This window comes from Macrobrachium nipponense, chromosome 25 (genome assembly GCF_015104395.2).
Source record: "Macrobrachium nipponense isolate FS-2020 chromosome 25, ASM1510439v2, whole genome shotgun sequence".
In the NCBI taxonomy this organism is placed as follows: domain Eukaryota; kingdom Metazoa; phylum Arthropoda; class Malacostraca; order Decapoda; family Palaemonidae; genus Macrobrachium; species Macrobrachium nipponense.
Genome location: NC_087214.1, coordinates 63,755,339 through 63,773,947, shown reverse-complemented (window position 1 = coordinate 63,773,947; position 18,609 = coordinate 63,755,339). Strand labels below are relative to the sequence as shown.

At 40.2% G+C, this 18,609-nt stretch overlaps 1 protein-coding gene across 1 annotated transcript in view; it reads left to right on the top strand.

Annotated features, from left to right (window-relative positions):
* The first annotated feature begins 1,471 nt into the window (after nucleotides 1–1,471).
* LOC135199460 (homeobox protein ceh-30-like) overlaps nucleotides 1,472–18,609 on the top strand; it is a 51,455-nt gene continuing 34,317 nt past the window's right edge. The window contains exon 1 of the mRNA XM_064227534.1: nucleotides 1,472–3,226. Within this exon, the coding sequence (XP_064083604.1) occupies nucleotides 2,911–3,226 (316 nt within the window). The 5' untranslated portion in view covers nucleotides 1,472–2,910. The remainder of the gene's footprint in view (nucleotides 3,227–18,609) is intronic.

The following is an 18,609-nucleotide window of genomic DNA, read 5'->3' as shown; positions in this document are numbered from 1 at the left end:
GTCCTGGTTCGTGTACCGAAAAAAAAAGATATACCATTTCTTCGTATCGAAAAAAGAAAAAAAAAGAACCATCCACACAGTTTTGAATCGTATTAAACCTCCCTCTTCCCCCGTCTATTTTTCAATGCATAAAAGATTAGAGAAAGAAATGCGAGTAAAATGAGAGGAAAAAGTGTGAAAAGAGGTGTGTGGTGTGTGCTGGGGGGAAGGGGGGGGGAGCCTTTGAATGGAGAGAGAGAGAGAGAGAGAGAGAGAGAGAGAGAGAGAGAGAGAGACCACCACCACCACCTCCACAAGAAGTCGGTCTATTGCCAGTGGTCGGGAGAGCAACATTGGTCTAAACATGATAAAGAGGTTCATTAGTAGACCGTTTAATTACACGGTTGCTCTCTCTCTCTCTCTCTCTCTACCTAGACAACCGTAGCAGCACGACGAGGCGCTAGAGAGGGCGTCTATATAAACACCGGCCGAGCGCCTGATAAAGAAGTCATTCCGCTCAGTCGCCATAATGAGTTTTCGTAAATTACAAGGCTACGCTGAAAGGGGGGAGGGGGAGGGGAGGAGAGTGTGGGGGGCATGGGGGTAGGGAAAGTCTGCTGCTTGTAATAAACAGCTCTCGTTAGCTGCCATTCACAATTTTCCGTTCAAAGACGCACAATTACTTCCCCGCTACCGCTGCTCCGACCTTCCAATTACGGAGTGATCAACTTCGTCTATCCCTACGCTAGAAAATTCGGGTTTCGGGGCGGCATATTGAATGAAAACATCCAGCCAGGGCGCCCGCGGTGGTAGGGTCGGGTGGGAGAGGAGAGACGTATTATACCCATATGGCAACACTGCCGCGAGTTAGCAGCCGGCCAATCCGAGAGCGCCATCGATTCCGGCCGGAGCCAATCGGAACGCGCTTCGCCCACCTTTCGCCGCCTGGGGGGCGTCGCCCGCTGCTGCTGCTGCTACAGCGGCGGTTCGTTTTCCCTCTCCGATTCGATCGCTCTCTCTTTTTCGTCTCGCGAGCGATGACGTTTCTCCGGCGTCCAGCGGCGTCTTTGAGGTAAAGAATCAAGGATTATGACGCGAAATAAAACGTCAAATTCGGCGTCAGTCGCGTCATCTTGACGTACACGTCGACGACGACAAAACCGCGCGGCAGAAAAAAAAAACGCGTCGCTCCGAGACCGCCAGTGCGACGTCGGAGCCGAAGCCCAAAGAAACGCGCGCGAAGACCAGCGACAAAACAACGCGCTACCCCTCCCTCCCTCCCTCCCTCCTCCTCCTCCTCCTCTCGGCGACCGGTCCGGTCCCCCTCCGAGCGGGAGGGAGGGAGGCACTCGCCTAATGGCATCATTTTCTGCGCCAATTTGCTCACAATTTGAATAGAAATTAAGTGTTTACGCACCCGCATCCGAGTCGTCGGAGGGGAGGGGAGGGGCCCTTACGTCACCACTTTGCCGCGACCAATCAGAACGGCGGGAGAGGTGCGGCCGACCAATCAGCGGCGGCCGCCGCCTGAAAAGGCCAGATTCGCGGTAATATACATTGAATTGTTGGTGTTAGCGCCGACATTTGACGTGGAGATTGATATTGCTCTTGTAAACAAGAGAGAGAGAGGGTGCCCTGGCGTGCGGCACATTCCTGCGACGACGACGAGGAGGAGGCACCTCCTCCTGTGGTGGCAGACGACGAGGGCAGGCAGTGAGTTCTTCTGGTCGCTGGTCTTCCGAAGGGCGCTGCTGCTGCTGCTGCTGCTGCTGCTTCAATGCTCCTTAGGGCAGGAAGTGAAGTGGCTGTGTGAGGTCCTTGGGTGGTGCCCGAGTGTCAATTAGTAGTTGGGGGACGTTCGAACCCAAGAGTGATTCCGGAGTGATTTAGTTGAGGCGAAACGATTTCCTCCTCCTTCTTCGTGGATGATCGTAACAATGGACGAAAAGACTTGAATCACATCCAAGCATTCAATGTTGACAATTTCATTAATAAAGTTGAATTACAAACAAAAGATTCAATGTTGACAATTTCATTAATAAAGTTGAATCACAAACAAAACATTCAATGTTGACAATTCATCACGAATAAAGTGCAAAAAGGTAAGTGAATTCCAGAAAAAAAAAAAAAAAAAAAAAAACTTTTGAACATGGAAAACTCAAATTTCTGTGCGTGAAGAGATTATTAAACTTTCAGCGAGAAAAACGCCCTCACAATGACCGTGACTTTTGTAACGCCCGAAAGGCTCAAGTTAGAGGATCCTTCGACGAACGAAAATTAATCTTAGTATAAAAAAAAAAAAAAAAAAAAACGTTCGATAAAAACGCACATAGATAAATATCAACATTTCTTGACTCATGTGAAAATCGACAAAAAATATATATACCACTCAAAAACCATTTCGAAATATTCAAAGAGTGACGAACCAAAAATTCGAAAAATCAAGGAATCAGAAAAAGGGAGGTCGCCAATCGCAGCGGACGCCAAGGACTCGACAAACGGGGTGGAAACGACCGCTGCTGGGAATCAAGGACTCGGTAGAAACAAGGAGTCGCGAGTCATCAAGTTGAAACCCACGAATCGAGTAGCCGTAGACATCAAGGATCATCAAACCAAGGACTTGCAAAAATGTTAAATCAGAAAAAATAAACAATGACAGATGGAAATCTAGGATTATAAACACAAGGATCTGTAAAACTTTTAAATAGCAAAAAAAGAAAAACAATGACTTCCAAAACAGTACTTTGAAATCAAGGTTGGATGTTGAAAAAAAAAAACAGTCGCCAGAAAATCAAACCAATAAACAAATAAATAAAAAAAAAATAAGAAATAACAGATTGACGCAAAACCAAACCTACACGAAACAAGGACCCCATCCGGAAATACCGACCGGAAATACCAACCGGACCCCACCCCCCCCCAAACACCACGATGAGCGGAAACAAGTCCTTCCTCATCAGGGACCTCTTGGGGGACGTCCTTGGGGGTCCTGCAGGAGCCCGACTCGCTCAACTGGCCCAGGAGAGATGCAGCAGCAAGATGGCCCCTTCTTCATCACCCACCCTCCTGACGAAGGACGTCGAAGGGAGCAGCGTCCTCGGGGAGTCTTCGCCTCCTGCGGGGAGGAGGAGGATGACGACGACATCGTCTTCTTCGCCGGCGCCGTCGGCATCTTCGTCTCCTTCGGGCTTCCTCGGGGACGAGAAGGACGAGGGGGAGGAGGGAAGGCGACACGGAGATGAAGAAGGTGAGAGGTCCTGCATGCCTTTAAGCGTTCTTCCCAATAACATTATTATTATTATTATTATTATTATTATTATTATTATTATTATTATTATTATTTGTTGTCGTTGTTATTGCTCATATTATATCACCCATAATTACCGTCGTTTATTATTGTATTCATCGATGCTTTTAATATATTTATTATTCTTGATGAAACTGTTTGTAAAATAATATTACAACCATCTTCAATGACACCGCCGATGGCCCATCACCAAATACCCCTAACTTCGACGCTGAATAAAAAAAAACAATAAAACAACGAAAATAAAAAATAAACGATCCTTCATTGAATTATACATGAAATATTTTTAAGAGCAAAACAGTTGTAAAACCCAATGAATGGATATTGCGAGGCATAGAAAGAATCTTAATGTTTATTGCAATCGCAACAGCGACAAGCCTTATATTTCAAATTACCGGGTGTGTGTGTATGTGTGTGTGTGTGTGCGTGCGTGTGTGTGTGTGTATGCACCAAGTAAGAACGTACACATGGTTTTGTTCATCGCAAAAAAATTTAATTATTATTTCGCCTCAAATATTGTCATGGGAAAAAACGATGCCTAACCCGATAGCATCTTTCACCAATTGAACACAGAATTATTATATAGTCCTGTTTTTAGAAATGTCAATGCAGAAATATCAACGAAAAACAATATGCCAAGTCAATCTATAACTTGCAATTTTGAATAATTTAGGTCCGTAATAGTTCCGTCGTCGGCGACTGGGTCATACACGGTCGTTGATGCTTTACGAAATTAAATCTAAAAATATGAAATATTTTAAATCAAGTTAAATATTCATATACACCATAATCGGTGGTTGCGGTAGAAATAGCATTAGTCGTAGCGATAATGTTTATAGTCACGCAGTCGTATCGCGCAAGCGCAGTATATACATCATTAATTGGCAGAACAAAATTCCATGGATTACAATATCATTGATATAATCGAATATAATAAATCCCACAGAGTGGAACCGGTTCAGTGTGATCATTCTTGATATAAATAAATACGCACAACGTTGAATAAATGCTGAGTTTTCCCTGCCAGCTTCCCCATGCCATTTATGATAAAAATCCCCCCTGCCTTTTATTATTAAATAACCATATTGTTTTATTGAAATTTATTACCATATAAAATCCTGCTTTTTGTTTTATTAAACCATGCCTTATTAAATTTATTACCATATAAAATACCATGGCATTTATGAAATATATTACCATAAAATATATTTTTTTGCGAGTCGATCAATTGCATATTTTGACGGCTGATTTGTGATATATTATATATATAATATATATATATATATATATATATATATCTATATACCATATATATATATATATATAATATATATATACTGAAATATGTTCACAACAACTTGGTATTTGGTATTCAGACGAAAGTAGGTACTTAGCACCTCCAGTGTTTCAATTTTCCTTCGTGGCTGTTACTTTGTCTGCATATAATCATCACGTTCTTTTTTTCTTTTTTTCGTGGTTTAAAATCACACACACACACACACACACAGTATGAAGAATTAGACACAGATAATGAATAAATACTGTGAAATTGGTAATGATGAGGGTAAGGTCTTGACATCCAGGAAGTGCCAGAATGAACGCCAGATTGGGGTGAAATGGTGCAGTGTGTGTGTGTGTGTGTGATGGAGACAGACGTGCTGCTGATGAGGAGTTAGGAGTCCACGTCGTGGAAGTTTGCCGCACGGGTAGATCATCCACGATCTAACCACATCCCCAGTTCACAGCTGGGTCGCATCCACAGGTCCACACACCAGATCTGCCATTTTCTGTTAGCATTTCACCAAACCTACAGGCGGCCTTTCGACAAGGAGAGGGGGGTTGTGTGCATGGCATGAGGTCGCAAGCTCAGTTTAAACCAACAGCCTTATTCTTAATCATACAATCCATACCTATAACATACATATAACATACACACATTATATATATATATAATAGTATTTTAAGACCACTATGTATGTATATCTAATATATATATATATATATATCTATATATAGTATATATATATATATATATATATATAATAAATATTATACACAATTATAATCACACCGACACGTTACTGATACGTAACGCTTTACCACTGGGAAATGAAAAAACTTTGCATAAATCCGTGACCGGTTTCGTCTCGGTACGTAGGCCATCTTCCAGGGGACCGTTAAAGAGAGAGAGAGAGAGAGAGAGAGAGAGAGAGAGAGAGAGAGAGAGAATTTTCGCAACAGCCAGTACTCCAGTACAACAGGTTAACCAAATCTTCACGCCTGACAAGACAGGTGTGTAAGGGGACGGTTTCCGTAAATCCTCAGACAAGAGTCTGAGGTCAAGCTATACTCTGTCTACTCTGATCAAAGCTATACAGTTATGACTTCAGTCTTCACATCCACGTTTAAAAGAGTTGTATACGTATGTATAACCCTGGACGAATCTGCAGATGAGAAGTATATCTCGGAATGTAGGCGAGAAGCTAAAATATCCTTAAAACAAAAAATGTATTAAGACGCGGCAATTAAATTTCACAAAGACATAACTTGAAACTTACAGCGCAAAACCTTGTCTGTCGTACCACACAATAATAAATTCAAAGATATTACCCCGTTCACTTAACAAATCTAGAGTCAATTTTACATTTACGAATAAATAAAAGAATGAAGCTTGAACTTCTATAGATAACATTCCCGACGGTACTAAAGATGTAGTATATATCAAATCCAACGTACGTTTTGTCATCACTTTTATACCGATCAACCTTGAAAAACACCTTTGAATCTAGTCTTATAACGAAGCGCTTTCGTAGAAAATATGAATGTCAGTCAATTGTTTGTTTGCTTGTTTGTTTGTATGTATGGCGTTTTCACGTTGCATGGAACCACCAGTGGTTATTCAGCAACGGGACCAACGGCTTGACGTGACTTCCGAACCACGTCGAAAGTGAACCTCTTATCATACTACACATCTCTGACCCCTCAATGGAATGCATGAGAATCGAACTCGCGGCCACCGAGGTGGCAGAGCCAAGACCGTACCGATTACACGCCACTGAGGCGCTCAATGCCAGCCGATGCACGCATCAACTCGCCTCCAAAACCGGATTTTGTAAATGATGTAGATAAAGTGCTTTTGACCTCAGATACGAAAGAATGTATGTATATATATATATATATATATATATTATATATATATATATATATATATATACAACTCTAGTACGTCTTCGCATATAACAGGTTGTTCGTTTGTCTGTACTAAGTCATGTTCGCTTGTAGTGCTGTTTCACCAAACGTATCTAATGTAAATTTTTAAACGCTGTATCAGACGCTGAAAGATGTCTTCGTTGTAATGAAGACCATTATATATATATATATACTATATATATATATATATATATATATATATATATATCTATATATATTTTTATTCAGATTATCGGCGACATCACAGATAAAACTTGAACAGCAGCGATACAACAACATAATAAAAAAAAACTACATTATGCAAAAAATATAAATAAATAAACAAAAACATTAGAATCAGTGACCCAGTTGACATCAAACTCAAGCAAAATTTATGTGAAACAAACAATAAAAAAAAAGGACAAACATCGGAGTAAAATGAAAAGAAAACATGAAGGGGGGGGAAGAAAACAAACAAAAGAGAGAGAGAGAGAGGAGGGGGGGGGGGGGGGGGGAGGGGGGGGGGGGCGGGGGGGGACCCAGCAATCAGAGGGGAGCAAACAAATTGACCAGAAATATCGCCATAAATACCTAATTGGTAACTAATCCTTCCCAAGTCAACAATACCCCCTGATTTCGCACGTGTCTGGTTGAAGTAGTATTACCATTACCGTGAATTAGAAGGATCAACCTCTCTCTCTCTCTCTCTCTCTCTCTCTCTTCTCTCCGTGTAAATATTTACTTAGATCTGCTCTGTTTTTATTTACCCCCATCTCTCTCTCTCTCTCTTTCTCTCTTTGTGTAAATATCTATTTATATCTGTTATGTTTTTATTTACCCCCATCTCTCTCTCTCTCTCTCTCTCTCTGTAAATATCTATCTATATCTGCTATGTTTTTATTTTACCACCAATCTCTCTCTCTCTCTCTCTCTCTCTCTCTCTCTCTCTCTCTTTGTGTAAATATCTATTTATATCTGCATATTTTTCATTTCCCCCATCTCTCTCTCTCTCTCTCTCTGTAAATATTTACTTAGATCTGCTATGTATTCATTTACCCCCATCCATTTCTCTCTCTCTCTCCTTTATCTCTAAAATCCCCCCCCTCTCTTTCTCTCTCTCTCCTCGTACTCTATCCTTAATATATATATATATATATATATATATAATATATATATATATATATATATATATATATATATATATATATATATATAGAGCCTCTGTAGTTTTTATTTTATTTAGGGTCGTGGCTGAAACTTTGACGTGCCTTGGCTGAGAGTTTCATCCAGCATTATAAGCTGTACAGAAGACTCGATTGCGCTGAGAAACGGCGCTTTTTCATTTTCTTTCTCCTTTTTGCAACCGGCCCCCCAGCGCCCCCCCCCCAATGTGCTTCTAAGTATACAAATCTAATTTGTTCACTTATCTGTTTTTTCTAAATAACCGCATTCACCTTGACCTTCTGTCATAATTCTTCCAAACGAACACCATAATATTCTTTGGAAGCTTCAAGATTTTCAAGTCAGCGGCCCCTTTAGTGTTGGACTTGTTCCATACGAATAGGGTTCGGGTTCGTCTTCTAAATAATAATATTAACCACAATAATAAAGCCAGAAGCCGAACTCACTCCAGGACTCCTGCAGAAGAAGAGTGTGCTCCAAGAAACAGCGCACATACATGGAGAGAAAAGTGATGGACTCCTTCTTATAAGGAGGGAGGCAGGATGCAACCCGGAAACCCCTCCACACTATGAAAACCACCCATTCGAATAGGATGACTGTGATAGGCAAAAATAAATAAATAAATAAATAGATAAACCAACTTTCATCCCAGACTCTCATATTCCCAATAAATAACGTGAAAACTGTAAATGACAAAATGCACGCAACGCGATTCAAAATGTTTACGGATCTACAAAATATCAATATAAAAATATATGCTACAACACTGCTTATCCAGGTCACAAATGCTTAAAATAACATAGGAGAAGGTCACTCACAAGGACCCGAGATGACAGAGGACAAATTCGAAAAGGCTTCAAAAGAAACACAAAAAGAATGTAAACGAATTCATTGTGTTTGTTTGTTATGGTGTTTTTACGTTGCACGGAACCACCAGTGGTTATTCAGCAACGCGACCACCAACGGCTTTATACGTGACTTCCGAACCACGTCGAGAGTGAACTTCTATCACCAGAAATACTACACAAATCTCACCCCTCTATGGAATGGCCGAGAATCGAACTCATGGCCACCGAGGTGGCAGGCCAAGGCCATACCGACCACGCCACTGAGGCGCTGACACTGATACCGAAAGGTTCAAATCGCGAAGCACAAATTCACTAACGCCTCAGAGCACTTGAATCATTATCGCCTTTGTTGGACGTCAGGTGACACTATGTCGCCAGTCTTCCAGAAATAATAATAATAATAATAATAATAATAATAATAATAATAATAATAATAATAATAATAATCTTACTATAATGGGCGTCATGCCTGTCCCTCCGTACGTCTGTTATTCAATCACGGCCAAACGGCTGGTCCGATGGGCATGAAACTTGGCAGGGTTACAGTGGGGACCCCTACGATGGTTTATAATGGGGTTTCATCCTACCTAGCCCACCCATCCCCCTCCGAAGGGGGTGGGGTTGAGAAGGGATTCCCTGAAACGGGGCTGGTTGTGTCCGTAGATTTAGTGACTTTACGAATTTCTGTATACGTATGTTTTTGGAGCTAATTTGGTATTTAAGAACGATAAAACCATGAAACTTGTACTTATCAGTAACTAGGCAAAGCTTAAACTGACACCACCCCCCCAACACATGGGGTAGCGCTTTCAGTCCACCTCACGTGGTACACAGTCAGCATTCCCTAAAGGGCGTCTGCAGCGTCCCTTCGGTCCCTAGGTGCTTTCCCTCCAATTTTTCACTGTGATACTTGTACTTCATCTCCTTTCTTTCCTGGCTGTCTCCACCTTGCTGTTCAACCTCTCTAACTACCTCTTTTTATTTTTTTTTTACGAACATGCCGCAGTGCTTGGTTTGACATGCTAAAATTCATAAACAGAAAAATCTGCATAAATGCCAAGTGACCAGAGGTCACAAATGCCTCGCGCTTCAAACCAGGTGACCTTAGGTCATTAAAGGTCAAAAATGCTAACCATCCAGCAAAACATGTAAAAAAAATGAATGGGTCGCAAAGACTTTAAATCATAAATACCTCGAAAAATGTGAAAGTATACTCTGTTTTTTTCCATCTGTCCATCCGCCTGTGGTGTTTTCGCATGGTAACACTGCGTCCCGGGCTTTAAATAGTTACGCTATGTGTAAGTTTCAGGTAAATAAAAGGATATCTGGGAGTACATTTGCAACTGAAAAGTGTTTTAATAATTTACTGTATGTGAATTACACCGTTAATATTCGAAATAGGATATCATTTAAAGCCCAGGAAGCAGTGTTACCATGCGCAAACACCACAAGCGGATGGACAGATAAAAAAAAAAACAGAGTATAGGTGACAAAGGGGTCATGAAATCACCTGACAAAAGGTCGCGCAAATGCTTCAAAACGGGTGAAACTAGGTCACTATGCTTCAAATCTCAGAGCAACAGGTCATGAAGGTTGTATACCATAGCAACAAGTCATGAAGGTTGTACCATATATAGCAACAGGTCATGAAGGTTGTACAAGGTGAGATATGACCTGAACAAGGTCATGACCTTACAGCAAAAGGTCACAGGCGTTTAAAATCACACGTTACAAGGTCACGCACATAAAATCACAGGTCACAAATGCTTCAAATCGTAAAGCATAATAATGTAACTGCTTCAAATCAGGTGACCCAGGGTCACAGATTCTTTTACATCATGTGACGGGTCAAACACTGACAAATTCAGGACACACGAGGTCACAGGGGTTTAAAAATCGACATTTTTTCTGGGGGGGTGTGTGACTTGGGTCACCTTACCAAAACAGACTGATGGAAGACTGTTAGCATACAGGAGAGAGAGAGAGAGAGAGAGAGAGAGAGAGAGAGAGAGAGAGAGAGATATGCAAACAACTGTAGCGTAAGAAACTAATAGCAAGTCAATGACACAAGAGAGAGAGAGAGAGAGAGAGAGAGAGAGAGGAAAGCCAATAAACAGAGGAATTAAAGGAAACGGCTATAATTGCAGTAAAACCAACATTTCCGTCCCTAACGAGCCCCCGTCACTGGCTGTTTCCTCCTCCTGTCTCTGTCGCTGCCCGTTTATCATCACCTCCCACATAATCATCAGCTTTTGTCATCCATTTTCTTGTTCTTCCCCTCGTCAGTGTTTATTCTGAACCCATTCCAATGATTTATCAGAGTTTTTTGTTTGTATGGCGTTTTCACCGCATTATACCACCGTAAACGTCGCCCCCGCTCCTCGCTGCATGGAACCACCAGCGGTTATTCAGCAACGGGACCACCAACGGCTTTATATGTGACTTCTGAAACCACGTCGAGAGCGAACCTCTCATCACCAGAAATACTACACGTCTCTCACCCCTCAGTGGAATGCCGGAGAATCGAACTCGCGGCCACCGAGGTGGCAGGCCAAGACCATACCGATCACGCCACTGCGGCGTTATTTTTTTTCTTGTCTTTGGGATGACTGTGAGTGTATTTATGCTAATACAAAATAATTTCATTGGATTTCTTCATATATTATTATCTTTCGTTGGTTTTCTTTATTGTTTATATTTATTATTAATCCAAACTCTCTTTTGTTGATGAGTTTCCTTCTTCCAGTCTTTTATTTCCTTCTTCAGTTTTATATTTCCTTTTTCCAGCTTTTTTGTTTCCGTTTTTCCTTTTTTCCAGTCTGTTGCTTTACAGTTCTTTTAGTCTTTTTATTTCCTTTTTCCAGTCTTTTATTTCCCTTTTCCAGCCTTTTGTTTTCTTTTCCAGTCTTTCGTTTACTATTTCCAGTCTTCTATTCCCTTTTTCCAGTTTTTTTTTTTACTTCCTTCTTCCAGTTTTATATTTCCTTTTTCCAGTTTTTTTGTTTCCATCTTCCAGTCTTTTTCTTTCTTCTTTCAGTATTTTATTCCTTCTTCCAGTCTTTCACTTCCTTCTTCCAGTTTTATATTTCCTTTTTCCAGTCTTTTGTTTCCTTTTTCCAGTCTGTTGTTTACTATTTCCAGTCTTTTATTTCCTTTTTCCAGTCTTTTACTTCCATCTTCCAGTCTTGTATTTCCTTTTCCCAGTCTATTATTTCTTTTTTCCAGTCTTTTGTTTACTATTTCCAGTCTTTATTTCCTTTTTCCAGTCTTTTGTTTATTATTTCCAGTCTTTTATTTCCTTTTTCCAGTCTTTTGTTTATTATTTCCAGTTTTCTATTTCCTTTTCCAGCCTTTTACTTCCTTTTTCCAGTCTTTTGTTTACTATTTCCTGTCTTCCATTTCCATCTTCCAGTCTTTTGCTTCCTTTTTCCAGTCTTTTGTTTATTATTTCCAGTCTTCGATTTCCATTTCCAGCCTTTTACTTCCCTTTTCCAGTCTTCCGGGTCACGATGCTTCAGTCGGAAAAGCATGTATATCGAAAGACTCCAAAATGGAGTTCTTTGGGATACTATATATATGTACATATATATATATATATATATATATATATATACCATATATATACATATATATATAAATATATATAATATATATATATAATATATATATATATATATATCTATATATATATATATATATATATACACACACACACACACACACTATGCTTCCAACGTCAGAAGGCAGAGCAGAAGTTCGCTTACAGAGACCAAGGAAATTTCTCTTTCTTGCTGCTGCTGCTGCCGAGTACAAATAATATTTGTAGAAGCGTATTATAACCTTACTGCCTTGGTTCAGTCCAACAATCCCTCACCCCCCATGCCCCCCCCCCCCCAGCCCCCCCCCCCCTCCCACCCCCGAGGGGCCCACCAATTTACAAAACTCCCTCTGTTTACATCTATGATACGTTCGCTACAATTCAGGAGTTGTGGGATGGAATGGAATATAGAATTTTTCGGCCAAAAGCCTTCTGCTGGGACCTACGAGGTCATTCAACGCCGAAAATGGAAACAAGAGAGTAGCAGAAAGGTGTGAAAGGTGAGATGGCAGAAAGAGAATGTGAACGGATGTGCAGTAAAAGGAATGGATAGGGGGCTGTGCAGCTCGGCTATAGGAGGCAGTTGGGACAATGCAAAGAATCAGAAGTATCGAATTGAATCGAATATGGAATTTAGGACAAAGGCCAAACACTGGGACCTAAGAGATCATGCAGCGCTGAAATGGAAACTGAGAACTGACAGGAGGAAAACTTAGGAGAGGTTGTTTGAGGAAAGTAAGATGGAAGAAAGCGACTATGAAAGGAGGTACAGTAAACGGAACGAAATGGGTTTGCAGCTTAGGGACCTTTAGAAGGCAAGCTGCAAGGAACCTTAAGTAATGCCTACAGCGCACCGCATGAGCTGCAATGACGGCACTATATAACCCCCCCCCCTTACGGAGGAGAACCGTAAGTATAATGCTTACAGAGCATATATATATATATCGAGCTACAAATGTCCTTTAATATCTAATTCGCTCTACCTCGGAATTAGTATATTTTCATATATGTTTAACCGAAGGGGAATTTTTAAGGCTTCACTGTCGTCCTGGATTTGAAGATGTTGATGGTTCGCGCCCGTCAACCGGCAAGTCTCTTACCACCCAAAAAATTCCCCTTCGGTTAAACATATATGAAAATATACTAATTCCGAGGTAGAGCGAATTAGATATTAAAGGATATTTGTAACTCGATATATGCATATGAATCACGGTAATGTGATATGACATTATATATATATATATATATATATATATATATATATATATATATATATATATATATATTATATTATATATATATATATATATATATATATATATTAATTATTATATCGAGCTCTTTTGCAATTTCCCAATTGACTCAAGATCCCAGCGAGTATATAAGTTATTCACGTAAGTTATTCATGGGCCCAACAGCAGGGGCAGCTACGACCGAAGACGACAGCGAGAGGCAATGAACGCCTCCTTTGAAGAGACCTCATTTTATAAATTATAAATGCGATATCACGACTCCCCGTTAACGAGTTCAGTCTGGGAATCTCTTTACGATTCGATTAAAGGTCTCGGCTTGAGGATTGGATGAACAAAGGGTTCGTTTTATTTATTAATTTTTTTGTTTTTTGTTCTTGAAGTTTTTTTTTTATTAATGATAATAATTATTATAACTGCAATTTCAGCTTGAGGATTGGATGAACAAAGACATCGTTTTATTTATTTATTTTTTTCTTGATGTTTTTTTTTATTAATGATGATAATCATCATAACTGCAATAAATTTATTTATTTTATTCTTAATCGCTTGTTTTGGTTGGTGCTAATACCACGTGAATACCAACGTAAATGTTATTAACATTACCTCTACAATAGACACATCATGTAGCACCTGGGTATCTGTATTAAAAATACTGATGTATATATACACATACATATAAACATACACATACCTATACATGTAAAAAACTACATATTTACGTGTTTATAAATATATGGATAAATACATTTATATAATGGTAATATATATTATATTATATTATCTTAATATATAACTTAATAAAATATATGGATATATATACATATATATATGTATATATATATATATATATATACACATTCATATAAATACACACACACACATATATATATATATATGTATATATATATATATATATATATATATATATATATATATACATACATATATATTGCATAAATAACCTCGCAATCTCGTAAATAAACAGGGACATCTCTATGCACACAGAGACTTCCTCCATCAAAACCTCGCAATCACACACACACACACTCACGGGGGGAAACGTAGTAATGGCTCTTAGGCCGATAAACTCCCCGTCATTAAAATACGTCTGATTAAACACGAATTACAATTCAGCTCACAATGGGGCGCGCACGCGCGCAGAAGCTCCGGCACGCGGCCGCACTCCAAACACAGTCGTGTGAATGGGGAATTAACGAGTCGGTGAGAAAGACGGATTTCTTTCGGAGAAAGAGAGAGAGAGAGAGAGAACGACTGATTTGCATAGATGGCGTCACACAACTGTACGAGAGAGAGAGAGAGAGAGAGAGAGATTTACTAAAGACTACCATCACACTATATCAGAGAGAGAGAGAGAGAGAGAGAGAGAGAGAGAGAGAGAATTGGCCTAATCAGCAGAAGAAGAAAGGGTATATATACATTTGATTGGGTAATTGCGATTTGGGGGGAAGAGATCGTGATTAGGTGATCAGGGGCGGGGGAGAGGGGTGGCGACCACACCCCTCCCCCCAAGGAAGAACTGCTTAGCTATACAGATCCCCCCCCCCCCCCCAGCCCGCACCATTCGTCAATTCGTTGACTTCGTTTCATTTAGTTATCTATATTTAATTGTAATGGTTCTAACCATATTTAATTGTAATGTTTCTTACTATATTTTCCTGTAATGTTTCTCACTATATTCTGCTGTAATGTTCCTTACTGTATTTTATGGTAATGTAACAAAAGAAATTGGAGAGAGAGAGAGAGAAGATCGGTGTTTAAAGACTGGCGTCACGCAACCATACTGCGGACAGAGAGAGAGAGAAAAAAAAAAAACTTCCGCGTTTAGAATACATATAAATGACAAAACAACAGGACTATTTCATCTAATACTTTCAGTTAGCCCTATGGTTTATAAATATTGATTATTACCTTCGAAAATATATATTTTAAAAATTTATCGAATACTTCAATGGATTTACAACAACTTATACACACACGGCTTCTACAGACACATTGTGACCCATTGCCCCCAACAAATGTTACCAAAGTTAGAGGCCAGTTTCAGTAACGATATGTTGTAATCTACTGTTGATGACTTATGCCTCTTATTTCGTTCATCCTTTATCAAAGGCTCTCTCTCTCTCTCTCTCTCTTTAATCCAATATCCACTCTCACAAATACACAAATATCCCCTCTTTCAATTTCACATACAAAAATTCACTCTCTCTCTCTCTCTCATACCACCCAACCAAAAACAAATGCGATTACGAATAAAATGACGCCAAATAACTTCATAACTCCATTCCGGCCCGAAAAGGGGGCGTGTCGGAGAATTAAAAACGTTCTCGGAAGACGTCGTTGACAACAAACCAAACAGGGCCCTGGTGATTGCATCATCATCTCCGTGACGTCACGCGGCTCATCCTCCCTGCCTCCTGATTGGCTGACGTCGGATTTTTGTTTGTCCTTCGAGGTCGTCTTGATTGTTTGTTGGGATTACACCGCCAATTAGATTAATTGGTTATTCGCGCGCTCGCCAATTCTTGTTTTGGTCGGAGGAAATTGTCTTGCGGGGAGAGAGAGAGAGAGAGAGAGAGAGAGAGAGAGAGAGAGAGAGAGAGATTGTTTGTGTGAAAGTCGGAGAATTTGTAAATTTGAGAGAGAGAGAGAGAGAGAGATGAGAGAGAAGGGAGAGAGAGAGAGAGAGACGAGAGAATTTTTGGGGGGTAAAATTCAGAGGATATTTAAGTATCTAAAAGAGAAAGAGAGAGAATTTTTGTATGACAGTGAGAGCAAAAATGTGAGTATTTGAGAGAGAGAGGAGAGAGAGAGAGAGAGAGAGAGAGAATTTGTGTGTGAAAGTGAGGAAAGAGAGAGAGGAATGTGAGTGAGTGAGAAAGAGTATTTGAGAGAGAGAGAGAGAGAGAGAGAGAGAGATAGCACAGGACGCCTCTAAAATCATAGACAGAGAACTGACGTAGAAAGTCCCCCAGATCTTACTTCCACAGTAAAAGGAATAATCACTATTGCCAGTAACCGATTCCTCCAACATTCTTAATATCTCAAGAATGTGTCAACGAACTTGCGACGAACCTTGGCGCACACTTTCGTCGAGGCAGTCTCTAGCCAAGAAATCCATCACAACCATTATTAAAAGCCATGGATTCTTTTTGGTGGTGAAGGGGGAGGGAGGCCGGGTCATTATCTAGTTCAGATCCTTGGGAACCCTGTAATCAAGCAAGATATATATATTGTCAAATACAGATATCCTGCAGTCTGCTATAGCAGATTCACATCAGCCGTGCATCTGTGATGTCCAGGCCATGCAATCCCTTACGACACTCCTGATTGGATGTTTATAAGCCAATCTCACTGGGGTGGAAACTGAGTCTCTCTCGAGAGAGAGTTCGCATAAGCAGGATGTATTATGTTCCACCTCTCTTGAGGGATGCTTTTGAAAGACGAGAGGTGGAACATACTACATCCTGTTTATGTGAAATCTCGTGAGAGAGACTGAGAGTTTCCGGACCTGTACAGCCAATCAGGATTACCTTAAATATTGTTGCCATTACAATTAAGATTATTTACAATCATGACTTGCACGCTGAATCCTGATAAGTAATTATAAACTTGATTGTTTTTAGACATCACATTCCCGTTATGACTCTAGTATTATTAGTACGGTATTTTTGCTTTCTATTGAACAGTATAGTGATATATTTTACTACACTTCCGTTTTTAACGAGATCACAGTCATTGTATTGCAATATTACCCGAGTGCCTTCGATATAAATATCCTGAGTTATATATACATATATATATATATGTATGTATGTAAGTATGTATGTATGTATAATCTTGGCATAACAATATGAAAGGACTAAATTTACCAATTCCTGTTACGAATTAATTTAAATGTTCAAAAATTAAATTACCAAAAATAGTGTATTGTTATATATATATATATTGTTATATATATATATATATATATGTATGTATATGATGAAATTATATAAGAAATAGGGTAAATAAACGCATATGCCCATCATATACTACACAACCCTATATTATATTTTAAACCACACACTTAAAAACAGCATGAAATAATTATAACACAATTACCGAGACCCAAAGCGTAAATAATTAAAAAGACTTAATTTCAGCCCCGCTGAACTGGATGTGTATAGTAGAAATATATTTAAAAAGAGAGAGAAAAAAACTTACAACCGGCGTTAAGTATATTACTAGTGCCATTCAGGAGAAAAAGAAGTCAGATGAAAGGAAAAATATTGACGCCGGATCTTACTACAACAACGAACAGGATAGAAGCTCGAGCGACCACGTGATCAAGAGGCAATCGGACCCCCTTGGGGGTGGCGAGGTGGGGGGGGGGGAGATGGAAGAATGGGAAAAGGAAAACAAGAGTGTGGATAATGTGGAGTTAAGTAATCGCCCACGAGAGTGAGAGTGAGGAGAGAGAGAGAGGGAAAGAGAGAGGTTGGCGGGGAGAGCAGAGCAGAGCAGAGCAGAGGAGGAGGAGGAGGAGAGCGCGCGTCAATTGTTTTTTCCCCCGTGGCGAGCGTGGTGACACAATGGCTGGCCTCAGCCTTGAGTATCTTAACACTCCTTTAGCTCTCTCTCCCTCCCTCTGACCTAACAATGGCAGGGACTGGAGGTCTCTCTCTCTCCGTCTGGAGTGCGTTCGCCCTCCATCAAAGGTTAAACCTGTGGAAAATTGGATAATAATGACAGCTTAGAATGGGTCATTGGCCTCCTCGTGTTTTGTGTTTGTGTGTGTTCTGCGACGACTGACTTCCTTCCTTTTCTCTCTCTCTCGATGAACCCACTGATGGGAGGGGGGTTATGGAGGGGTTATTGGGGTGGTGGGTGGGTTTACGCAGTGGTTGGTTTATGTTGGCAGGGGGTGAGAGGTGAGCGGAGAAAGGGAGGGAGGGAGAGAGACAGACTCTCTCTTTCTCTAAAGTGCTTTTACGCAGGAGTCAAAGGAAATGTTGAACAGTCATTATGAAAAGGTTTAAAGGAAATCTCCTCGGTTACGGTTTGACAAAGGACCCAGGAGGTCATTTATTCGAGGACCCGGGGAGGTGGGGGTTGGGGGTTGGGAAGGTCGTCGGGCTAACAAGTGTGAAGTTTGATTACTATTATTAATTATTATTAGTACAGGGTGTCCATAAAGTTCCAGTACCATTACATGTATTTATTGCTCAGAATGGTACTGGGACTTTATGGACA